General features: G+C 37.4%; 1 protein-coding gene across 3 annotated transcripts in view; it reads right to left on the bottom strand.

Moving 5' to 3' along the window:
• The window catches only part of LOC120530198 (nucleolar protein 4-like), a 432,135-nt gene that overhangs the window by 228,736 nt on the left and 176,226 nt on the right, over positions 1-27,173 (bottom strand). For all 3 annotated transcript variants that reach the window (XM_039754462.1, XM_039754461.1, XM_039754463.1), the window contains exons 3-5: positions 15,815-15,926; positions 7,517-7,629; positions 3,327-3,459 (exon numbers count right to left, since the gene is read on the bottom strand). In XM_039754462.1, the coding sequence (XP_039610396.1) occupies positions 3,327-3,459; positions 7,517-7,629; positions 15,815-15,926 (358 nt within the window). The remainder of the gene's footprint in view (positions 1-3,326; positions 3,460-7,516; positions 7,630-15,814; positions 15,927-27,173) is intronic.

A 27,173-nucleotide genomic window follows, 5' to 3' on the forward strand; every position in this document is an offset into this window, starting at 1 on the left:
GTTGGTGGCAGGATTGGCACTCCAGCCAACATAAAAAACCTCACGCGGTTCAGTGTGGTGCTGAGGTGTCACTCGTTGCACAGCTGCACTCAGATCTCAATCTAGGTGGTTCATCGTGTGGTGGGTGCAGCAACGCAAGGTAATCATCGCATGCTCCCAACCTCTCTCTCTCTCTTCGTGATCTTACTAGCAACTGGGTAAGATCCCCTAGCACACCATTTCCTGTCCATAGTGGATTCTAAAACGGTCATGTAAAGTTTTCTCAAAACAAAACAAAATTCAAACTCGTATATTAAAAAAAACTCTTCATTAATATTATATAATATTATTATATAATATTGTATATTATATAAAATCAATACCAGAAAATTACCCTTCCCAAATTAAAAAAAACGAATTCTTTTTTTTAATTCCTATCTGGTGCATCGGGCTGCATATCATCTGAGGGGCATTAATCTTACAAAGTTTGCTGGTCATAGCTTCAAGTTATGAGAATGCTTCTGTTTCGGAGATTGGCTAAGATAACAAAAGTGAATACAAAAATGTATACAATCATGAAAGAAAAATTAATCTTGGGAGAAAATTTGCTTTTAAAAGTAAAATAACATAAAAACACACAATTGGTGTTCTTGAGTTACAGTCAAACTCTGGGTGTCAATCCTGTTTGAAATATGCCGCTGTGGTGCCCACCTAATCTGAGCAAAAGTGCAAATCAGAACTGGTACCAAGTTCAGTGTTGATAGACTTAAAGCTGGATGTTGTACCAAAATTACTTCAATGAAATATTAACAGAGCAGGGTAAAAAAAGGGGTTTGGGAATACGCGGTAATTTGTGTTTCATTATAATAAACAGGAGAAAGACCTACAGAGTTTTGATTTAACTTTGGCATCGAGGTTTTATTTCCATTGCTGTGATGATCAATGACAGAAATTACAAATTAATTACTGTACAATCAAAAGCCACATAATTATTTTAATAAAGTTTTCTAAGGCAGAGGGATGTATTATTTTCTCCAGTATTTGTTATCTATATTTTGACTGTTGTTTGTGGAACGTGTTTAAAGAAAAGCCTTAGCGCTAATTCAGAATCTCCTCTGAACAGTATATTCTACTGTACATAATAAACACCATCTCCTTTACTGTGTACAACACTGAAATTCAAACTGTAATGCTAGTCAGTCACTCCAAAAGTACGCACGACACTCAACTTTCATTTCTCCCACAGCTCGCCTACTTTTAAGTTTTAACGTTAATGGGATTTGTTACTTATGCTAAATGAACAGTTTCTATTCACTTCAGACAATAATGGTTCAAATCAAATTCCCCTAAAATGTCCTTTAATTTGACTGCCTCCATATTTCAAGCCACTGCTTACATCTTACTGATGAAGCTTCACAATGACTGCTATAGAGTGTTACGGGTTGGTAACTTTTATGGAAATAATTCCAGAAAAAAATTGAAAAACACGTTAGATTCAGATGAATTAAAAAACAGTCAACATGGCTTAAGAGGTCAGGAGGCCATATTTCACTAATATGATTTAGCAACAAAAGCATTTGATCATATAGTTTTATGTGTTTACGCTAGATGAACACGGGGAAGGAAAAGAGTGTGACACTCCACTAACATTTGTTTCATCCATTTCCCTAGACTGGGGGAAGTGGAACTTCCTGAGAACCATTGATGTTACCTCCTCTCCTGCACCTTCTGTTCTCCACCATATTTAACCAAAGTCTCCAATGGAAAGTGGTGCTCACAATTGGACCAGGAAGTCAGAGTTCCATGCCTCTAAGTGTTTTTCTTTGTTTTTTTTGTGGCAGATTGTTAATGTATATCATCAACACAAGTGTGCTTTCTTCTTTTTCCAGCCTTTGGATCAGAGTCTCTCAACCTTTTTGGTGTTACAGCCACTTTTTTCCATGTTAAGTATTTTTGTGACCCAGCAAGGGCAGGGTCCCCCTTGGAAGGGGGTCAATCTACTGTGACCCACTGCACGACCCTCGACCATTATGAACAATAGCAACTCACAACTCACTGGTGGCAGTCCGTGACCCAGTGGTACAGGAGCTCTGCTTTGGATCATACAGTGTAACGGGGGCAATGTTTGGGACCCCAATACAAACTTCGTGTTTTGTTTCTTCCGTTTTATAATATGCTCATCTTGAGTTTTAAAAACCTTTTGATAAAGCAAAATATATTAAAAACTCATGATCAAGGAGATTCAAGGTGTTATATGCATTTGGGGGCAAAGTTAACAAACACAGAACGAAATGTGTTACACTGTGAGGACCCATTTCCTAATTGGTCAAAAGTGTAACCCCACAGGTGTCAGTTTTGAGGCAACTGTTCTTATAAAATAAAAAATGTTATCAAGATAAGAATGTAACTAACAAGCTGGCTAAGTTTTCAGTTGAAACTTAAGGAGAAATGGCAGAAAAACTAGAGTCAGCAAAATTATAGCGGTTGAACCAGAAAATACGATTAAAGCCAATATGTGGCAGATCAGGTTTAATATAAATAAACGTAAAGTTTTATTTCACACAGGAAATAAAACACCTTATGAAATATTTTACACCCTACACCCAGACAGTGCACAAAAGCAAATAAAAAGGTTAACAAGATGCAGTATACTGGTGAGACATCAGCCGGGAAGTTGTGCTGCAGGTTTAGTCTCTATGTGTATCATTTATGATTTATTTATTTAAAAGACATTTCTTACAAAATTATTACAAAAGACTATGGTATACTCTAATATATGTAAATTCAAAATAACGTTTGTATAACCATGTTATTCAAATAATTTAAAAAACATGAAGTGCGTTAAGTTTGTCTGATTTTAGGTTGTTGTTCCATGACGGTGTGAGACAGAATGCAATACATTTACTGACCAAAAATAAAAGAAAACTTTAAAAGGGTGCAAGTAAAAGAGCTGTAGGGTTAAGGCAGAATAACGGTGTGAAGATCAGTACTAATACGTTAAAACTGTGCCCTTATTCATGACACAAGCAGCATTTAAGTTAATCACGGTGCTGCAGAGTGCTGCGGAGTGCTGCAGAGTGACAGCATGTTGATTAGCACGTGCTAGTAAGAATGACACTGTACTAATGACCCTATAAACCTTGAAACCTATAAAAAAGACAAAATATTAATGCTGCTGGTGTATCTGCCACTTGTTATATTCTAGTTAGAATTGAATGGTTTTTCCAAGCTATGCAAATTCTTTGTAAGAGTTTGAAAACTGTCCTCCAAGGGAAAAGAATATTATTGGTGTTGCTCTTTAGACGAAAAACAAGTTAACAACATTTAGACCAATGGCAGCCACTAACCATCCTGTTGATTGTGAAGATTCTGAGGGCTATTCATTCTCTCCTCAAGGTTAGAACTAAGGTCAGAGTTCACTGCTGACATCCGCGTCGAGTCACTCATATCAAACTCATCACTATCCAAAGAGCTGTCTTCCTGTAAAATATAAAATAAAAGAAAGTTAAATGTTAAATCACTGTGTGTAAAATGCTCAAATATGAACTTTTGCAATAGACAGAGAGAGTATAGAGAAAGACTCTGGTCTAATTTAAATAAAGATGTGAAAGGAGAGTCAGATTCAGTACAAATCAGACTAACAAGGCCAATGGACAAGACAAGTCATTAGTTGTTATTCAGCAAAAGTATTCAAACTAAACTCAACATTGATAAGTTAAAAAAGCAAAACTTTAATACACTGCAAAAAATAAAATCTAAACAAGTGAAAAGTATTTATATCATGACATTAAATCGCGTTTTCCTTATTGTAAGAATTATTGACTTATCAAAACATTTGTATTTAACTTATGTACTTTAGCTTACTTTAAGGAAATTTGTCAAGTAAAAAATTTTACCTACCCATTGGCAGATTATTTGCTAAATAAAAGCAAAACAACTCCCATTTAAAGTCTAGTTTTTGCATATGCATTTTTGCAGGGTGGAGACTTAACTTTGAAAAAGAACAAAGAACAAATGGTAATCAGACCACAAACATGGCCGGGTTCTGTTACATTTCACATCTTGGATTTAAGCACATTTGCCATAGCAACGTATGGCATTGCAACAATGGGTTCTCAAAATGTCTTCAATGATGACAAGTGTACTGATCACCTAGGAAGACGGGGTGAACACTAAATGGGATTTTGTGAGAAAAGACTAGGGGATGAACTGGAAATTAAAGAGGAACCAAATTCTTACCAATTGTCATGCGGGACTTCAATAGTACCAGAAAGGTCAAAATATAGAATAAAGAGAGACAAAATCTGAACACAGTTCAAAATTAAGAAATCAAAAATGAAGTAACAACCAGGGTGGGGTGAGAAGGCAGGGACAATCACGCTTGGGCACAGCATGGAAAAAACGGGCCTAGTGTGAGTACACCCTTATATACATTTACAGTAGAACCCCGCAAAGTCGCGGTTCAGAGTTTGCAGCCTCAGTCATTTGCAGATTTTTCTTTGGAACCTAACAAATAATTGTTAGTGGAAACCTCAAATATCCTCCTCAATTTTTTATGGCTTTTTTCTGGCAATACTGAACTGTAGAGAGAACACAAAGGAGGAAAAGGCGGCTTGTGATGGTAAAAGTAGCCAATCCAAGAGCGTTATTCATTTCTTCTTGCTGCTGATTGGCTGCTGCTCTGTGATGCATCTCCAGCAGATGCACCCCAGCATTCCCGTATCATAACAGTTTACCGTGTGTAGCTATCTTGAGTGTTTCGCTGAGCGTTCTCGTGTTTTCCATTTTGTTCTTCTTAAAGCCCTAAGATGCCGCCAAAATGCTCTGCACCTTCTAAGGCTTCTGGCAATGAACCTAAGCACCACAAAAAGTTTAAGACACTCCAGGAGAAGGTTGAACTACTGGATTTGATCTCGGAACTAAAATGTTATGCCGCAGTAGCCACCCGAGAAGCCTTAAATCCTCTGCTTTGCTGTGCAGTCATTATCTTCATTACATACTTTCATCATACTGCACAGCTAATTCATCATCATCATCATTTTCAATCAGTATCATTCATTATTGGTGAGTAATCGTACATTTTACTGTATTTTCATTAAATTAAATTATTACGTATTTACCCTACTTATACCAAAGAAAATGACAGCACATACCAAAGAAAATGCGCTTGCATGAACTACAGTACATATAGGGATAACATCGGCATTGTACATTCTAGCACTGCGGGAGACATAGCAGTATAGTACTATACAGTATACGGGTTTACTTTTACATTCCTTTTTTAGGGTAATGTATTAAGCTGAGTTTTAAATGAAATTAAAGTGCTTTGGGGCATATTTAGGGTATAAACTATTAAAATAGGCATTTATAGACATTTTTTAACCACATCCAAAATTTGCAGTTTTTCACAATTCGCAGGTGCTCTAGGAACGTAACTCCCACAAATTTTAGGGATCATCTGTACTGCAATTTTTTACTAAGTGTACTCAAGGAAAGCACAATGGACCAAATTCTCAAAGAGCTCATAACCTATATATATGAACTTCATACACCGTATGATTATATCCAGTACCATATCATTACATATTTATTAATATTTGCTTGATGATACAGTGTAAACAAATCTTATTCTCTCAGGTTTCAGATTTACATGTTCACATTTTAACTGCTTCACATATAGTGTTATCCCAGAAGGTTGTGGCAACACCAGCTTCAAGAAGCAAAAAATTAAACATTAGCTATCCAGAAACCTACAAAAACACTGTGAAACATATGCAGCAGAATCAGAAAATGGCATGTCATTACATTATTTTTTATTTCTAGATGGATGTTAGGAACTGCATTGTTTTATTTAACATGTTATCCTTTCTAACCCATCTATTCATTATCCAACCCACTATATCCTAACTACAGGGTCACGGGGGTCTGCTGGAGCCAATCCCAGCCAACACAGGCCACAAGGCAGGAAACAAACTCCGGGCAGGGCTTCAGCTCACTGCAGGGCACACACACCCACACACCAAGCACAATTTAGGATCACCAATGCATCTAACCTGCATGTCTTTGGCCTGTGGGAGGAAACTGGAGTACCCAGAGGAAATGCACGCAGACACGGGGAGAACATGCAAACTCCACGCATGAAGGACCCGGGAAGCGAACCCAGGTCTCCTAACTGCGAGGCAGCAGCGCTACCCACTGCGCCACCGTGCCACCCTCTTTAACAACTACCTTTGATATTCCTATATACTTTTGTTTACTTGAGTTAAATGTGGAATAGGCAAGCCAGGCTGAGCAGACCTAAATGCAACCAACTTTAAATGAACTACTTCTTTAAGGGTGAAAGTCGCAGTGCTCAAGTTCAGCCGGTCCACTTCTCTTCCTCATTGTTCAAAGGAAGGCAGTGAGAATGCCAGCAGTGCCTGCGTCCGGTCACCCTAGTGAGCAGGTGTTTAGTCATGAGGAGGGATAATGCGCCCACATTGTTCACAAATAAGTGATACAAACCTATCAAACTTAATTTTCTGCAAGTGCAATGCATCATAAATGATGGGGAATTGTAAAAATAATTTGTTAATTTCTAAATATGCAAAATTATGTGAAGAAATTATTTTAAAATTAGAGTAGATTACATAGCTGCATTACTCTGAAGTGGCATAGCCTTTCAAAATGTATTTTTTATATATAGTGTGTTTTAAACACCGCGGAATTATGAGGAACTGCAGAAAGCTCATACAGTAGTGTAAATTCTAATTACTTTAAAGTAAACCAGTTCATTATATACCAATCACTGTCACTTCTTACTAAAATAGTTTTCTCTGAGAAAGTCTATTCTCTGCTTGTATGTTAGTATACTTTAGACATTATCATAATTGGATGAACTGCAGATAGTGGTGGAAGTGTAAGCACAGTTTTACTGATGTCTTCTCACAATCACTCAACTTGACCTGCTTGATTAACACCAGTGGCTTGACTTGACTTGCTTGAATGAAATTATTCTAACTTAAGACTTGACTTGACTAAGAACTTGAAGGTCACGACTTGAAGCTTACTTGAGACGTGCACACATAAGACTGTGTCCAATCTCTGCTAATACGATAGATGAAGAACAAGAATTCTTCCTGCACCGCCCTCTGCTCATCATTTCTTTCCGTTCTTCAAAGTCTTTATCTTTTTGTATTACTGATGTCTGAAACACAGCATTTATTTTTCCAGTCTGTGAGTTTTTCTATTTAACACGGTGTTTCCTTCTTTGCCTTTGCTGATCAAGCCTCTAATCGGTGCATTTAAATTATCAGCATCATCCCTCCTATCGTTAGTATGAATAATTGACATTCGCCTTAATTGTTTTTGAGAAAAAAATGCACAATAAAATTAATTTGTTGATTACACCAGAAAGTAATATACGCTTTAATGATCTTCATCTGTTTTTTTCTTTGACTGTATAATTAGGAAAACCATATTCTTCAAATTGTGATTTCAGAACAAAAGCACTTCATTTATACAGTTCCTGAATACAGAATGGCGTAAAACATTTTACCTCATCGTTGCGAGAGTTCAGCAACTGCAGCTTCATGTGCTTCATATAGGCCATTGTAATGGGCATGTTGTAATCAATCATGCTGGTCACCAAAGTGGGCGGTTTGCCATTCTCTGTAAGCAAAAGAAGAAATATTTACAAAATATTTTTAAATCCATGGTTTAGAACTGCTGACAGTGACACAAGAAATACTGTATATCATTTGTAAAAGTAAACCTAACCCGCATTATCGTTAGGATGTGCATGGAAAACGAGTTTATTAAATAGAGAAGACACCCAGACACCCACAAACAGAATGCACAAACTTCACACCAACAGTGACCAGCTGTGAGGCAGTCACGTCAACCACTGTGCCATCCTACCTCCAAAAGATGCAAAGTGAAAATGTAATGCTTTGGTGAAAATAAACGATTGGATGTGTCCTCCTGACTCATATGAGCGAAGTGCTATAAATAGTTCCACATAGAAAACACCACAAGGGAAATTAAAATTAATAAATAAAACAAACTGCCAATTACAATAAGTGAGTGGCTTCACCTTTCATAATGACAAAGATTAAGAATTACTGAAGAACATCCACATTTGAGAAAGCTGCCGTCAGAGCTACAGTATACGCGTGTGTAGGCGAGAAATCATCTGAAGGAATTAAAGATTAGCTTGCATTCAAAGTAATGATACACATAAAAGTAGATGTAATAACCAAAAATAAACCATGCGTATCAATTGATACTGTGCCTATAATCACTTAATTGTTGTTACTAATTATGTCCCACTTCATTACAGTTTTAAAGAAAACCGCTTATCTAAGGAGATATTGTGGACTATACTCAGCATTCAAGAATGTCCCACACATTCAGCCACAGAGCAGTCTGGGTGTAAGTTTAGTCAGATTGAAATGGCAGCTGTGTCGGTTTCTATGTTATAATGTTGAAAAAATAAAACTGGGTAGGTATTCCACAAACGTTTATAAGACGGGTGACAGGATCTCCTGAATGGATTCAGTGCATTGCCATATCTGTCGTGCGAATGTATTTGTTTTTAACATGGAGAGATGTTAATTCTAATGTACAACCAGAGAGGGTGTTTTAGAAAACTACATGCAACATCCCACTCATTATTTTCTATACAAGTAAAATTGGAATGTGTTGGTTAATTTGTTTGCCAATCACACTAAAATGGCTAAACTGTTTTTCACAAGATTTTGCCTGTACAATGCTGTTGGTCCAACTAAAAAATATAGGCTATATGGCATATCAGAAAAGAAGGCTGTAATTCCAAAACCCAGGGCTGACCCTGGTGCTATAGTTCCCATCAGACTGCACGACTGTGCTGGGGCTGATGGGAGGACCCCTTTACCAGCACACAGAGAATTTGCGCCTGCCAAAAAGGCATCTGATATAAGACTGTGGGTACAGGGCTTTCATCTCAACTAATCTAGATAACAATTTCATTGAATTTCTACATTACAGCACATCACTTTGTCACAATTTCCTGTTCATTTTCATCTAGACCCTGTTCGGAAGAATATATGGATTCAAAACTCATTTACGGTGTTTCCAAACCTGTAAGAACCATTGTTCCTTTCTTTTCAACACTCCAAATAAATTTTAAAATCTCAAAAAAATCTATTTAGTCAGTGTTGCTGTTTTGAAATCAAATATAAAATGACATTTAGTGTCAATTTTGCAAAACTGTATGTAAAAGGAAACTCAGCTGTTTTGCTCATCACTACCGATTAGTTTGTGAAGTTATATTTTACATAACGTATGGCATAAGAGTTACTGTATGCTGCCAGTCAAGGTCTGTGGCAGACTGGTGCGTGTTCACCTAGCGTGCATCGAGGAATTTCATTGCAATGTGTACATGTGACACTCTTAACTAAATAGATGACATTGTATTTTTACCAAAGCAAAGCCTTATTTTTTATTTAAAAGCCCACACAATTGCACACCTGCATATTGTTATTAAGTACAATAGAGATAAGCCAAGATAAAAACTGAATAAAACATGATTTTTCTTAGCGCATGTCAAGTTGCAGTTCAGGATATGGTTGAAAGAAAACAACTGAGGATGGCATATGTTTACTGTTTCTTGTTGGGAGATATTCATTCACGGTCACTTTATGATGAAGGAGTTATAATTTTAGGCTTTGATGGCAATAGAGCATTGTGATTTTTAGCAATTTTAAATCAATGTCAAATTATCTTTATAAGATTATCGAATATCGCCACAGGTGTTGTCTCCTGTAATATCATAGAGACCTGCACCAATGTCTGTGCACTCCAAATTCTCCTTTCCCTCCCTACTGTAGATGTTTTCTGCAGTCCATAGATTGAATTATTTAACAAGCCATCCAGTTTATTAAGGTGTGATTAAACATTTATTTGTGAAACCACACTAAACTAGGAAACACAAAGAAGTAGCGTTTATGGTTCCAACCCAGCAAAGAGTTACCATAAAAGAACACAAAAATAACAAATTCTTGACTCATGGGAGCAGAAAAATTTATAGTATAGATCAGCGTTTCTCAACCTTCAAGTATTTGCGACCCAAGTTTTCATAACAGTTTTAATCGTGCCCCCAACATTTTTTTGAAATGTGATGCATATTTTATTACACCTACTTAACTTTGATCGACATTTATCTAACTCTATATTTATGGTTCTAGTATCAGAATGTGGTTTAAGTTAATTTGTCTGGGTTTCAACATGATGTTTTTTTTCATATTATTGATTCTTGTTTTCTTTTTGACATCTTCCCTTTTTGTTACTTGACTCTAGGAGGGCCCGCCCCACAGGTTGAGAACCACTGGTATAGATGATGGATGGGACAGTTTCATTTCAACCAGCAATGACAACATTTAAAAAATACAGAAATATTTGCTTTTCATAAAACATATGACATTAAATGGCAGTGTCTCCATTTAGCCAGGAATTCGATAAAATTATGAAGTTTTCCAACTATGAATAATGACTGATAAACTCTACAGTATCTTTTTTTACTTTAGTCAATTATAACAGTTACAGGTTTGTTGTTAAATGAGCTACTATAAACATATGTTAGCAATTTTAAAAGAAACGATAATTATGAAAGTCATTATGAATCAAATAACAGCATAACTTGAATAAAAGACATATTTAAGGAATAATTATAGCATATGCAATTAGCTATATATAATATACAGTACTGTAAGTAAACAAATTGTAAATAAAAAGTACAAATTTACATCCAATCATTTTCTCATTTCCCCTCTTTAACTGTATTATGCCTATAATATGTGTTAACTAAAGATATCACTGTATCACTTGTAAACTAATTTAAATCTACATAGCAAGATGTGTGAGCCCCCACTCCAATTTAAACCCAATCTTCTACCCATTGCAGGCCTGAATTGGAGCTTGTGAGCATACAGACCTAAAGGCGTAGTGCGCACTTGACTTTTTTACCACAAGTAGTAAACAAAACATGCATGTGCAGCTTAGACGTTACTCATGGAATAATGTACATTCCTGAAACGAGTGGCATTTCTGAACAGCAAAATAAAAAACAGACAGCGGCAACAGGTCAGAGCTCCTACATACTGAAACAGCATTAAGCGGGATACGCCATGGTGAAGAAAAACTACTTCCAAGAGCTTTACCAATCCACTTTAAAGTTACCAGGCAAGGAAGTCTGTCTTCTGAATCAGATAATTCAGCTAAGTATCCAGTCCAAATGATACACTGTATAATAAAATTACAATTAGTATTTTGATTCTTAACTAAGATCAGAGCACCATTACAGTAATTCACGTGACTTTTCTAATGTCCAAATCGAGATAGTCCAAATTAACTACTCTTTCTTTTTTTATACTGTATTAGTACAATTTAATGTGTTTAACCAGATAATTAATTTACCTAATGGTGAACAAAGACAGGTCTCAACAACGGACAAAACTCTTCATCGACTGATATTATTAACCTAAGCTTTCGCTGCCAAAATTGAAGTTCACTCCAAATAATTATCGTAGGTGCTACCATTATACCCCTCAGTTCACAGCGCTCCAAAACATGTTACCAGGGAGGGTGATTACCTTAAAATGTAATGATGAACCAGTAGTCTAGCTCTGGGCCTGGTGGAAAACCCAGGTTATCCATCACTCCAGTCCAGGCTTATGAGGTGAGAGATGTGTAGGAAGTAGTGACCATAGGGCTCTTAAGGTTTCCATTATAGTTTCAAATCTCTGGTCCTAGCACCAGGTATTGTTGATTTAACTGGTTTAACTGATCACCTGTTGTAGTCTATTGTCTCACAGACCTACCCTTCAACAAAACCACTAATTTGACACTCTCTTGCTTGAACCTTTGAGACCTGTAAAATGTAAGAATCTAAGCCAAATTGAAAGAGTGTGTTTTACTTAATAAATCACAAAAATAAAACACAAAGTTAAGAGATCAAATGCAAAATATAAATAATAAAGAAAATAATATTCTCAGAAAGAAAGGTCTGAAACTGTTTCTGTCTTCAAGATGGTCTCCCTTTCCTTCAAACCTCATTGGGTTTTTACATAAACGTTTTGCTCCAAGGTGTCTGAAAACTCCTACTTCTTACTTAACTTTTGATCCACCCAATACTTTCCTGTTGAGATGGTGTAATGCTTTTTTGACTTAGACAGTTTGTTTTTATGTCTAATAATCCTTAACCCACATAATTAAAATATAGATTTCTTTGAATTCACACTAGAATCACCAGAGCCTATGAGAAAACTCGTAAATCTGTTCGCATCTCTCTGTCAGTGTCTTTGTCTTGTAAATGTGCCGATTAAGAAAAGCAGCAAGCAGCCTACTATTCCATCCTTCACCGTCGCAGAATGTTCACTAAGTTATCCTAGCTCGTGCCTTGTTTGATTATCTGGGAGTGAGTGAACTGCTGGAGTTTTAGAGTGGAAATAATAGGTCATTATTTGGAATACATGCATTTCATGTGTGTTCCGTTTCTACAGTAATCTGTGTAAACACATTGTTAAAACAGAAACTTTTCATATTTTAGTAATAAATGTTACAAAATGTAGGCATAAACTATAGAATGTGTGAAGCCTGAAGTCCAAAGATCAAATAAACACTTTACAAAAGGTTCAAGGACGATACAAAAACTTCCGTGGGTTATCGGTAAAATTTGCTGACTTATAATCAAGGGGCCACCAATATGATCCCCACTGCCTCCTATATTTGTCGTTTTCAGTAGTGAGCTGCTCTTATTGTTAATACATTTGGTTTGCGTCTGTAACAGACCGTGTACATTTATAGTACTGTACTTGTAAAAGTTACCGTTTTTTTTTTTTTCAATTTTATTCTCTCACTCACGATCACGATACATACTACTGCCCTAGGGATTTGACGCTGTTAGTTTTTATTTGAAACTGGGAATAACTGTAGATGTGAGTAGTGTTTTGAGGCAATGGAACTGGACAGTCTCTGATCTGGAGGGATAAAAGCTGACACACAAACGCTGGTGAATCTGCCTTCTTCGTATCTCACTGTAACTTTATTTTTTTTTATTCAGGTTTATTGAGTGTTCCTTCTCACGCAGAATTAGTATGCACCTTATGGTGTATGATGTCAAAATAAAAAAAAAAAACACAGACGTAGGTATATATTATATTTTGAAGAAATCATTTTATGACATGAATAGTACCAATCAGAAAACATCATTGCACTAAGGCAATATTATTTGAAAACGAACAGCGTCAGATCAGATGTGAATTTATGCTGGCGCTGTTACTTAGAGTCAGATCGGAGGGTGGGGTTGCATTGGTGTTACAGCGTGATCGTCATTGAGAGAATAAAAATGAAATACATTTATACCCAATGTCCCATATATTTGTCTCTTTCTTTTTTTTCTCTGTGCTGTGTCGTCAGGATCAACGCACATGTACCGTGCAAGGCATGCACGGGGGCCACTGTGAAAAGAAGAGTATTCCTGGCTCATATTGCAGAGGAACTTCGTCATCGCATCTTACTAGAAAAGGCGACGTGTGTGCCTGTTGCAATACGCACACTTTTCTCTATGCTGTGGTTTCTATTACATTGAAAGGGCACTTGACACTGACTCAGTTCACATTCCTGGGGAAGCGGCTGTCTTGGAACAGAAGCTTGTCGATGTTGCATCCTCCTTTTCTTTTTCCATCGCCTTTTCTAGTAAGATACAGGAACACATTTTTGTGCTTCAAACTGACATTTTTACCCATTCATTGGTTAATTTTCAGATTTTCCAACATAACAGACACATTGTTGTCAGGTCTCAGCCTGGGTTCCATCAGCTGATTTTGAAATTCATGTTTTATATCACTTTTGTTTATTTATGATTTTTTAATTTAAGTTGATTGTGTTACTTTTGTTGGTTATGTACACTATTTTTTGTTTTTTATTTTGTTAATGTATGTAAGCTGTCTTAATTATGCTCCATGTATTTTGTGGGTGGTCCCCCAATAACCCAGGCCACCTACCAATCACTATCAGGACCGGCCCACCACTCTATAAAACCACAGTGTATCCCACAGTTCCTGGCGGTGTGCCTAAGAGTAGCAAGTTAACTAGTGTATTGCTGTACTTATTGTAATTAAAGATTTTTTAATTCTTACTATGTTCCGCTTCTTCCGTTATCCAGGATTTATGAACCTTGGAAACGATCAACATGTTGTCAGTTGATCAGACTATCACACTGAAGGAGACACTGTTGGTTTTTGAAAGTAACTTTTTGTTTGTAGTAGCTTTAATTTGTACCAAAAAAAAACATGTTCAGTAGTAGCATTTCATTATTTGAAATATTTAAATGGCAAAAAAGAATTTACTTTGCCTAAACTATAACAGGAATAACACAATGCCTCAACAGAACTACCCAGGCCTCTTCCTGTGTACAAAAGATTCGCTATACAGCTACAACCATTTCCTGATTTCATCTCGTATGTTGTCTTTAGTTAATCATTCCTTTTATTGGCTAACTAAAAAGATTACAATATGCAAGCTTTCGAAGGCAACTGAGTTGACTCGAAAGCTTGCATATTGTAATCTTTTAGTTAGCCAATAAAAGGTGTCATTTTTCTTGGCTCTTCTCTGCATTCATAATGGCTAACACAGTACAACACCCTAGTACTACATTAATAATTCCGTTAGACTTCTCAAACAGCTTCTCATCTGCAGCAGGCTTCACATCACATTCTTCACATCCAAGAACATCTCTGAAACGTAATCATCATGTGACCTTAAGAAGTGGGTCTGAATAGTACGGCTTCATTGTTGTGTAAAAGTAATGTCTGTATACATACCATAAATATGTAAGTAACTTAATTGTTAACAGAATTTCCTCTATAATATTTAATATTTATTTATTTATTATTTATTGTTTAGGTAGTTGTAGTTTAAAATTTACTGTTATTTGCAGCCAGTAATACCTATACTTAACTATTTCAGTTCAAGAATAGCACATCTAACAATATTTTTTAAACAAGCCAGGAACCCTATACCAATCATGAAACATGGTACTGGACGGCCATCATGGGGCCATTTTGCAGGTCACACGGTTTGTTTTTAAGATCAGCAATCTAGAGCTCTACTTACTGTTAACTCATCCTGACCAAAAATTCAGATGCCGCTCCAAAAAGTTTTGATGTCTAGCATGACAAAAAGTCAGAAATGTGAAAAATAAAATATACATAGCTTACTGAGAATGAGAACAATGTACAGTATTTTTCTAGCTGTAACCTTTGGATTCTTTTTGTCTACCTCATCGTCTTCTTCGCTTTTAAGTTAGAACATCATGCCCTTGCATTCTTTTTACTTGTAAGAGAAACTCTGCTTTAGTAGTTTTAGTAGTGCTATTTTTACTTTTTCTGTATTTTGTATCCATTGCTTGATTTCTAAAGATGAACAAACATTTTTTGTCTCTTGTTAGTTCTTGACCTTCTGAATGAATGACACAAAAATCTTTCCTCTTCAGGGTTGTCTCTTTCTTAAGTGAAAACATAAGTCTAACTGTATTTAAATTAACATAATGTCATTGCACAATTCATTTTGATTTTATTTAAAAAAAATAAACTGACATCCTATAAATCTAAGTAAGCACAGTCATCAAGCTTTTAAGTACATTATTTCAATGCTTCATAAAAAGGTTTAAGCCACTGTCCTTAAAAACTGCCTTCACCATACAGTGTATTCTGCTGCGCCACGTCTGTGACACAGGAGCAACAAGGACACTGTGAAATGTACTTAGCAGTGTAAAATAAAACGGTTATATTTCAATGCTAATTAGCAGGAGAATTACCTTTATGATCTGCCCCATCTGGATTTAAATGCATTCTCTTCTGGCATTCAGAGCAGCTCATTAGGAAACGTGTCACTGCTTCTCTTGGTAGGAAGGCATAGGTCTCAGAAATCTGAAAGAAACAATATGTCATGTTGCTGCTGTCCAGTAACAATGGGCACAATGGATCGCTGTCTACAATGCTCACACTTGTAGTAAGAGTGCACAGTCGGGGGACAACACAAAATATAAGGACTCAGCAGACCACAGCTAAAACAGTCCAGGGTAAAACCACATCTTCATTAGAATACTAAACATCTGAGAATTACTAGTATTAGATAGATAGATAGATAGATAGATAGATAGATAGATAGATAGATAGATAGATAGATAGATAGATAGATAAGAAATGTCAGGGTTACAGCAGTAGGCAAAAATTAGAAATATACATAAAACAAGAATTATAATAATCTTAAGTATACTAACAAAGAACAAATAATAACATAAGAAGAGTTACATATAAATAAATTAACAAAGCATAGGTATTTACTATGTGTAAATAGATTAGAATTGCACATACCTATAAGAGACAATTTTACAGAACTGAATGTCATTGGCACAGTATTCTGGGACAGCGCATTACAAATTGTGCCATTGTCTGTCATAAATGTTTGATAGGCCAGCTCAGTACCATTCTGCACACAAGGAACAAGACCACCTTGGCCGAGCAGAGACTCACTATAGAGCCTTATGGCTGTAGGTAGAAATGACCTCACACAGCATTCCTTCAGTTACTGAATGTGCGCCTCTGTTTAGCCAAGACCTCATACAAGGCTGAGAGTTGTTGTCCATAATACTAAGCAACTTCTTGTATGACCTCTTATCAACCACTTCTCAAGTGAGTCCAGCCTAACTTCCAGTATTGAACCAACCTTTTTATTCAGTGTATTTAGTTTGTTGGCATCACCTGTTCTAGTGCCATTTAACCAGCACACCATCACATAAAAAATACACTAGCTGCTACAGACTGGTAGAAAAACTATACAGTGTCCTGCAAACATTAAATGACCTCCACTGCCTCAGGAAATAGAAGTGACTCTGACCCTTCTTGTAAAAAAAAAAATCTGGGTTAGTACTCCACTCAAGACTTTCATTCAGATGAACCCCCAGTTACTTATTTGCCCTCACCACCACCACATCTTCACCATTAATAAGAAACGAGGACAGAGTTTGTTTGACCATCCAAAAGTCTATGATTATCTCCTTTCTCTTCTTGATGCTGAGCTGTTCGCTGTTCCACAAAGATCTTTGCTAGTGTCCTGTATTCATTTTCCTCCCCACCAGTGATACATACGATTATGGATGTCTTCAAAAAATGTCTGAAGATGACATGATTCAATATTGTACCAAACCTCTACGTTTTTACAGAGTAAGCAGAAAGGGATCCTGTACAGTTCCCTGTGGACCCTACCTGTGTTACTTATTATTATCAGTATTATAAATAATTACATTTATATAGCTCTTTTCTCGCTACTCAAACGCTTAGACAGAGGTCAACCACTTCCACCACCACCTATGTGTAGCACCCACCTTGATGATGTAACAGCAGCCATTTGTGCGACAGTGCACTCACCACACATTAGCCAATTAGAGATAGGGGATGATCAGGGGGCCAGAATGGACAGGGCCATGTGTCCTCATCACTGAGCTGGGCATTGGGATCCATACACAGCCCACTGCTTGCCTCACCAACACCTCTTCCAGCAGCAACCCAAGCTTTTACAAGATAGGCTCCTATCCAAGTACTGGCCAGGCTTATGTAATCTAACCTAGTCTAATAAATAGTTCTTAAGGCACACAACATATGGTCTACTAATTCGGTGGTTTATTATCAAGGATGCTATTGTAGCATCAACCTGCATTGACCAGAGCAGTTTGGGCTGTAAGGTGTTAAATGCACTTATGAAGTCAAAAAACAATATCCTCACCCTGCTGCAGCTATGGATCTCCAGATGGGAGTAGGCTCCATTCAGTAGAGGGAGCATTTGTGTCCAAAAATGAATTATAAAATAAAATTCAAAATCTTTTCAATCAATATTTAAATGTCCAATATTAAAAAAGAAATAATAATTTTTTTTATGATTTTTAAGATTATAAAGTAAACACAAGTGTACACCTGACATAAGCATCAACCTAATTCTTTAAGAGAGAGATCTTGAGGACAAAACAACTTTAAAATATGTACACTTGACTTTCTCACAAATGAGTTTTTTCAGGCTTCAGAGATCAGCATGAACTAAATCATGTCTGCTATATAAAGGTCTTATCCCATGCTGATTAGGCAGAGGAGGCCGTAGCCTCATTCACAGTTGTACTGCTGGAGAAGACTTTGAGATTAATGACCCTTCTCAGAGCCTAAATGCTGCAAGCTTGTGTCTGGAAAGCAGGATTCAGTTCTGTGTTCTGTCTGTCCAACAAGATGGTGAGTCACTGATGCTTACAGTATATGTAAAGTCTGATTGCATATGGAATGAATAATACACATTAACAAACACACAACTGTGAATAGAGTTATCTATTTCAACAATGTGATTGTTTTAATAATTAAAAATATCTCAATTCTTTCAACATACTACACAAAAGCTTACGTGCGTTATTTAAACTATCTCAGGATTAACCTTAACATAGGAACCCACGTGGCACAAGTTCGTCACAGGTTACACAAACAAACGTACCAATAGTTACTCACACTTTCTCATGGTCACACAGTGTCTGTAGTGGAATTTCAACCCACAACCTCAGAGTTTGAAACCCAAGGTCCAAAGCCTTAAGCATACTGCCTGCCTAATTTGATATCTAAATGTTGATTATAAATATGTACAATAAATATAATATACATGGACAACCTGGTTAAAAATTCAGGTTCCATATATAGATCTATCCAAATATACTTTACATGAGTTTCTCCATCCACCCATTTTCAAATCTTTTAAATTCACTTTAGAGTCACCATGGTTCAGGAGGTTATCTGAGCTGCACTGGGTACAAATTCAGTTAAGTTCCTTAAAATAGAAAAAGAGGTTTTAGAAGAAATCTATACAGTACAGAAAAACATACTGCAATGTAAATTTTAATCTTCAACTCTATCACCAACTGATTGCCAACTCCCTCCTCTTGCATTCTCTCATTGCCACTCACCTCTTTTTTCAAAACTATTTCTACAAACAGTAAGGCTGGGGATACACTTAACGATACGTGACGCATGCACTTGAGGACGCTGCTACTACACCAGCGGTGTACTGGCTATACGCACACATGTACTTTAAGTAAATCTGGAGGAGTCCACCAGGTGGCAGTGTGAGACATCATCACAGTAAGAAAACAATATCTGGTTTTGCTGTGTTGTAGTGAGGGACGAAGATGTTAAAAATAAAAGTTATTTGAAATCTGATGCTGTTGCGAAGGTGCAAAAAAAAAAAATAAATGGCAACAGCAATACAGTGATATGTGAGCTCTTTAAATGTATTACGTCATTACGATGGGGAATATGCGACGCTTGTATTGCATATGCGAAAAACGGATGAAGAAAATCGCATTTGCATGTCAGCATTTAAGTTTGATTGATTCATCAAACATCAAAGTACGCAGATTGATCCAGTTGGAGCTGCAATACGGCTTGCCAACCAATGTTTATAGTAAACAACGATGTTGACGTCACGTACCAAAACTTGAACACACACGCCACCCATATTTTTGCTGGTAACGCAATTTGCACACATGTCGTGTTAATTTCTGATGGCACGCTCAGAGGACGCATCAAAACAACCCTGGGAATGTGTGGCAGCCATGATACATACTAAGCATAAAGTATAAACTGTCCCTAAGTGTGCTGTTTAATGGTTAGATTTACTTTGTTGTGTAATTTTTTTTTTTTTTTTACAACATCTATAACATAAATAAGGTGTAAGAACAAAATATTTTGCAATTTCGATAATACTTTTTACACAGGTAGTATTTCCTTCCTCATTAAGCTTCGAGTTTTACTCCTTATGTTAATATTCAGGTGATTCTGAGTTAACTTAAATTTGGTTCTGAATAGGTTTAAATTTTTCACATATGCAGGAAAACAGCTTTATGATATCTAAACTCTCACCATCTAAAAGGATTTCCAAGAACATATTGAAAGGGCATAAATCCATGTGAGGTCTATTTATAAGTCTATTTAGCATAGTATAATGGGATGAGATTCTCAGTGGACAAAGAGATCCCAGGGAGGAAAGTGTGACAAGAAAGGTGTTGAAAGGTACACTCCCCAACCCAAAATGATATATTTTATTTAACTGTTATCAACACACCCAAAAAGCTTTGTAACTCCAAAACAGCCCTGAAACTAACACTAAACTGAGCCCTGTAACTCTAATTAATTAGATTAATTAATTAATCTAAATTGGGAGAGGGGAACTGTAAAAAAAAAATAAACCTGGTCTGAAGAACAAAACCAAAAACAAGAAGTGATTTCAAAACTTGTCTAGGGGATTACAAAGTTTTGCTTTCAAAACAAGTAGGAGCGGAAGATGGCTGCATTATTATTGACTTGGCAGAGCATCACCAGAGAAGTTACTCAGCACCTGGTGATGTCTATGAATCGCAGACTTCAAGCAGTCATTGCATGCAAGGGATATGAGACAAAAGACTAAATATGAAAAATGACTTTAATAGACCTGCCATTGCTGTGTCCCAAACATTATGGTCCCCTGAAATGGGGAACCATGCATCAATTCTACAATGTGTGACTGAAATGCATGCAAATCCCCTTAAATGAAAGTCTACAATGTGCACTTTAATCACATCTGAATTGTTTATTTGTAATTTTAAACTGTTGCACAGAGGGGGGAATCAATAAAAAATATGTCTTTGTCCCAAACATTATTACAGAGCACACAATTAAATATGCTTTACAAAAAGGCAATTCAAAGATAAAAATAAATAAATAAAGATAAACAAGTCTTTCAAGGAATTCCAATTACTTTTCACTTCTCAGGACATCAATTCAGACCCCTTGTGGCACAGCCCACCGCATTTTGTTCTGCAAACCTTAGCCAGTCACTACAGACTTGTACTGCCACCTCAGTTGTTCACCACAGCTCACCCTGGTGCTTTGTCCTCACACAGATATTGTTATGCTCCGAACATTCCCATTTCTCTTTAGTTCCAGCAGCCTCTGCTCCACTGTACAGCAAACACAAACATAACCGCACATTGGAACCTCAACACCAGCCATCGATCCTCCTCCCTTAGATAGATCGAAAGGCCCAACACTGTCTGTCCTGTCACCCTTGAATATTTCTTATGCCAAACTGACCTTCTAATTAGCGAGCACTCTTTCTTTCTCATTCTCATTTTTGCCTCCACCTAAATACTAAACCACTTCTCTTATATTGTGGTCACCCCAGCCGACTCCAGTTAATTACGCCAACCCTCTCATCCTGGAATTATCTAGACACATGTGATTATACACACTCACGTGTGACCCACTAGCCTGAGGTGGCTTAGCCACCAAAGATGTGCACTAAAACTCAAAAAAAAAATCTATACTAATAAAAGGCAAAGCCCTCACTGACTGACTGACTGACTAACTGACTCACTCACTGACTCATCACTAATTCTCCAACTTCCCGTGTAGGTAGAAGGCTGAAATTTGGCAGGCTCATTCCTTACAGCTTACTTGCAAAGGTTGAGCAGGTTTCATTTATGGCACTTTTCCACTGCATAGTACGGCACAGCACGGTTCAGTACAGCTCACCTTGGTTCGGCTCAGTTCGGCTCGGTTTGCGTTTCGACTGCAGTTTAGTACCGCTTTAGAGTGGGTGGGATTATTCACGTGTCGTTATAGTTGCGCCGCCTCTACTGCCGTGACACCGTGGAACTTTTACAACAACACGCAGACAATGACAACACTTTAGCTCGACGACGCGCAAGGGTAAGCATCTAAAAAAAGCTCATCACTAGCTAACTTTTATCACTGATGCAAAGCATAAAATGAACTTAACTGCCAGTGTAAAATTAAAATGCTGATTCTGTATATTACAGATCTTCCACATTTTGCAAAAAAGTCGCCGCAACAGACCATCTGTTTGGACATTTAACCATGCTTCAGAGTGGTGGGATGTGATTGTTCCCGGTTTTACAAACACTCAGTGGCTGGAGAACTTTCGAATGTCTGAAGAAACATTCATCCACTTATGCAACAAACTGCGTCCAGCGATGGAGAGACGGGACACAAACTTCCGCGTGTGTGTACCTTTAAAGAAAAGAATAGCCAGTGACGCAGTAATGACGATTTTCTCCGCCAATCAGTGACCAGCAGAGTTTACACGTCACGTTTTGGTAACGGTTGGGCGCGCTTGGAACCTCGGCTGAGGTGGTACTAAAAAAAGGACCAGGTACCAGGAAGAAAGGTAATGGTCATAACTGGAACCTATTTTTATCCATATACTGTAACGGACTGCAGCTCAATGGCCGTGGGGGGGCGGAGTTGTGTGTCACATCATCATGCCTCCCACGTAATCACGTGAACTGACTGTGAACGCAGTACGTAGAAAACAAGGAAGAGCTCCAAAGAGCGTTGAAGAAAAAACGCATACAAGCATATTCATAAGTGCAGCTACTGCGGAAACAAAGCACAGTGTAAACCATAAGTTTAAATTAAGTCTATAGACACGCTCCCGCTGCCATTTGTCATGCCTTCGACGAATACTTTATTCGCGAGATACAAGTTTAATGAGAAGACACAAGGTATAAACGAGACTTTGGATCACTTTGTAATGGAGTTAAAATTGCTGTAGCGAGAAACTTTTAAGTGCCGGGTCTTAGCTAACATTAAATAAAGCCATGGACATCGCAACATCACACAATAGAGCAGCTCACGTGAATTGACTGAACGCAGTACGAGTGATCACTTCCATGCATCAAACCCGTTCAAAAAACGTATTACACAATTGACAAGGTAGGAAAAGAATATGCTCCGAGCTGAGCTCCACAGCTAACGCGGTCTTGTGGAAGCAACTTCGTCACGCTGCCACCAAATACTCACAGAAAAATCCAAAAGTTAATACACACGCTGTCTCTAGAGTTTCTCCACACTCAATGTATTCCTCGCATCCCCTTTATACCCTCTGATCTCCCATTTCAATTCAGATGCCTCCAATCTACAGTAAGGCTCTGCTGCGCGATGACAAGTAATAAGTCTCAGGGACAGACCCTACAAAAGGTTGCCATTGATTTGAGGCAAGATTGATTTTCTCCTGGACAACTATACGTTGCATTCTCAACAGTAAGCTAGCACAGCTTCGTCATATTACAACCAGAGTGCTGAACTGACAACGTGCTATACAAAGAGAACTATAACAATCGTAATAAACGAACAATAAAACAGCAGAGAACCCATGGATTAAATAAAAAGACAGTTTTCTTGGCGAAGCAAGGAAAAGGGATGGCCTTATATGTCGTTCGTTTATAAAACAGCGGAGAAGCTGTGTAAAGGCTGCTTCACAAAAAACCAGCCGAGTGCCTTATATGAGCAGGTAGTCAGCTAAAGAAGGGAATCAATAAATATCTATAATCGTAATAAACGAACAAAAAATAGCGTACAAGCCGCGGATTAAATAAAGGAAATGGGTACCTGAACTGTAAAGTAAGTCTCAAATAGCTACACAATAACTATAGCAATCGTAATAAACGAACAATAAAACAGTACAGAACCGCGAAGCAAGGAGAAACGACGGCCTTATATGGCGTTTGTTTATAAAGCAGTGGAGTAGCTGTGTGAAGGCAGCTACACAAAAAAACAGCAGAGCGCCACACTCTGAATGTATTCCTCGCATCACCGTTATACCCTCTGATCTCCCATTTTAATTCAAATGCCTCCAATTTCCAGTAAGGCTCTGCTTCACGATGACAATTAATTCATTTTAATTAAGTCTCAGGGACAGACCCTACAAAAGATTGCCATTGATTTGAGGCAACATTGCTTTTCTCCTGGACAACTATACGTTGCATTCTCAACAGTAAGCTAGCACAGCTTCGTCATATTACAACCGGAGTGCTGAACTGACAACGTGGTATACAAAGAGATCCTTAACAGATAGTTATTGGTTTATTTTCCCTCAGTTTAAAAAGGTTTTCTTTTCTTCTTAATAAAAATTTAAAAACAGTACTTTGTCGCTGCAAAGCGCAGGGATTTTGCTATATACAGTATATATATATGTAGATATATATGTATGTATGTATGTGTGCATATATATGTATATTTATGTGTATGTATGTGTATATGTATATATGTATATGTGTGTGTGTATGTATGTGTGTATATGTATTTGTATATATATGTTGATATGTGTATATATATGTATATATGTGTATATGTAGATATTTTTATATGTGTGTGTGTGTGTGTGTGTGTATATATATATATATATATATATATATGACAGCAACACTCATAACAGTGACAAAACTATTACATTGACACTCACGTTATTTTTTAAATGTTTCCTTTTCTTTTTCATAACTTCTTTAACACACTACTTCTCCGCTGCGAAGCGCTGGTATTTTTCTAGTCACTAATAAAATGCAATAAAGCCCTCACAGACACGACTTACCACTCCATTGCCGGTGTTCCTCTTGCACATTTTCCTGTGTTTCTCTCATTCTGTTCCACTTGCAAATTAGTTTGAATGGCTAGTCCAGTGAGTGTAAGGCTGAGTCACTGTGCATATGGTTTGTGTTTGAGAATGTGCCCTACGATGGACTGGTATCCCTTCCAGTGTTGGTTCCTTACTCTCACCCATTCCCAGCTTTTCTCCAGCAGCTACTGTTCATCACTAAAGCCCAAAGACCAGCTGGTAAGATGTGTAGTGACTTCAATGTTCAGGGTATGTACAGGTGTGAGAATTTGTCCTGTGGTGGTTTGGTGTCCCATTCACGATGTGTTTTTGATTTACATTTATCCAGGTGCTGCCTGGATAGGATTGATGGAGCCGTCTGCAATGACAAACTAAAGAGCAATATTCCAAAGCACCTGTTGTCATTGTTGTTGCTAGCACTACTGGGTCACAATGCTTTCCAGCTTATCATTCAATGATTATCTCCTTGTCATCCATACTCAACATGTAGTTATGCCAGAAAGGACACTGAAAGCAATTCACTTCCTCCAGTTCTCTGTGCTGACATGTTTTGCTTGAGACCTACCTACCAATCTGTTTATATCACCATCACAGTATTCTTGGTGTTATGTTTCAGCCAGGCAGAGCTCCCTACCTGTGCTTATTTTCATTTCTTTTGTCATTTGTGTAATTGCTGATGTATTATTTATATAAATTTTGTTATTCTGCTTATTTGTCATTTAGCATCACTGTATGATATGTTCTCCTATGTTCCTTGTGTTTTATGGGTGAAACCCCAAGAGGCGGGGCCACTGATGTCACTGCCCTCAACCTGTATACAGTATGTGAAGCCAGGGAGTGGGCCCTTCAGTGATTCATTGTGGTTAATTGTCATTGATTGGCATTCAAAGAGTGCATTCTTGTAAGCATTGTATTTTCTGGATTATGTTTTTCTTTATTGCTTGTGGTTTCTGGATTTTAGGTTGGAATTACAGATTTGAACTGTTTGCTTTGCATTGCATTTTAGTTAAATCCTTTTGACCTTATTTTGCCTTTTTACTATTACTGTTCTTTGTAAATTACAAATAAATTCCTGCATGTATAAAGATTTGTATAAAGATTTAGTTGTTGGACTTGTCACTTGAGCCAGAGGCTTTGATGGGCCCTCTTCCTTGATAGGGTATAGTTATAGACATTTTGTTCTACATTTATAATCTTTAAAAACCTGTTCTCCATTTTGGGAGCCAGGATAGGCCAAAACCTGCCTGTAAGGTTCAGAGTCAGGGTGCTTGGCATGAAACGCACTTCTAGACAAGTGAGTGAAGACTTAGGCCAGGTATGGGGTTCATTGAGGGGTAATTTTGACTGTACTCAACCCTAACATTTAATTTCTTTTGTGGTTCCTCTCCTTTTAAATTTCACTCAAATTTTCAAAAACACCCAAGGCATTTGTTGTTTCACTCTTAAATCATATTCAACAACGTTTACTGCCCCCATATGTAATATGGTTGTGTTTTATATTGTTACACACGTGCGAATGGGAGGCAGCTAACAGGCCTGAATAGTGGTAATCCAACACCAGACCAGGGGCTTTGGGGGGTGAGGTGCACTGACTTTCTCTCTCAGTCCTCTGCAGACCATTCACGGGAAATCCCACCGGGATTCGGTGCCTATGATGACATCACTTCCGGTTCTTTCAGTGTCTAAGATGACGGTGTCACTTCCAGTTCTGGTGTCTATGTTGATGTCACTTCCGGCTCTGGTGCCTAAGATGACGTCACTTCTGGTCCTGGGCTTTAAAGCCGCCATCTTTGCATCTCAGAATCAGTTCTGTCTTGGACTTTGTACCAGTCACAGCTCTTGAAAATGCACCCATTTGCAGCCAGGGCATATTACACAGGTGGCTGCCCTAAACCTTTGATGTCTCCTGTGTATTCTTGTCACAATATGTATATTTACATATTTTTTATATGTATAGATTCTAATTCTGAAGTTAGTTTAACATTTTGTTTTGAAAATCAAGAGTTAATTTTTGTTACTGCTCGATTACATTATTTACCACACAAAACAGCATTTTGAATTGTGACAACGTTTATCATCACACTTGTCTGTATACCTTTGGTGGATACTCCAACTTTTGAACTTTTGGTTTTGTTTTCGAGTAGGTCCTAGTAGTAGGGATTTTGCTTGAAATTTTGTTATAATGTCCTTTTGACACTGAACTACAGTTCTGTGTTGTTATTTAGATTCCTGTCCACTAGATTCACTTTGTCTCCTGTCTGTTCTATCTGACCTCATCTTGTGGCTCTTTTCTTGCTCACAATTATCCTTTGACAGCTTGTGTGTCTACCATATCACTAAATATTCAATCTGTGACTGGTCTTGTCAACTAAGTCACTTAGGAATTCAAATACCTCTAATATTCCTTTTTCTTTCTTCATAAACAATATCTTTTTGAACCTGTGACACACTACACTCTACCTTAAGTGTCCTAATGGTTTTCATTAAGATGACTTTGTTTTCAAATTTCATTCAGAGTTCGGTTCTTTTGCTGAATGCTTTGCTGGTTAAGATAGGTCTGGCCAAAATCTCCACAAGTCAGCAGGAGAACATTTGTCATGAAATTGTCACACTTGTTTAATCTTCATTTCTTCCTTACAGTTCTAAAGCCAACTGAATGTTTTTTTACTGTGGTTCTAAGGATTTATTTCACTTAT

The sequence above is a fragment of the Polypterus senegalus genome, chromosome 5 (genome assembly GCF_016835505.1).
Source record: "Polypterus senegalus isolate Bchr_013 chromosome 5, ASM1683550v1, whole genome shotgun sequence".
Lineage (NCBI taxonomy): Eukaryota > Metazoa > Chordata > Cladistia > Polypteriformes > Polypteridae > Polypterus > Polypterus senegalus.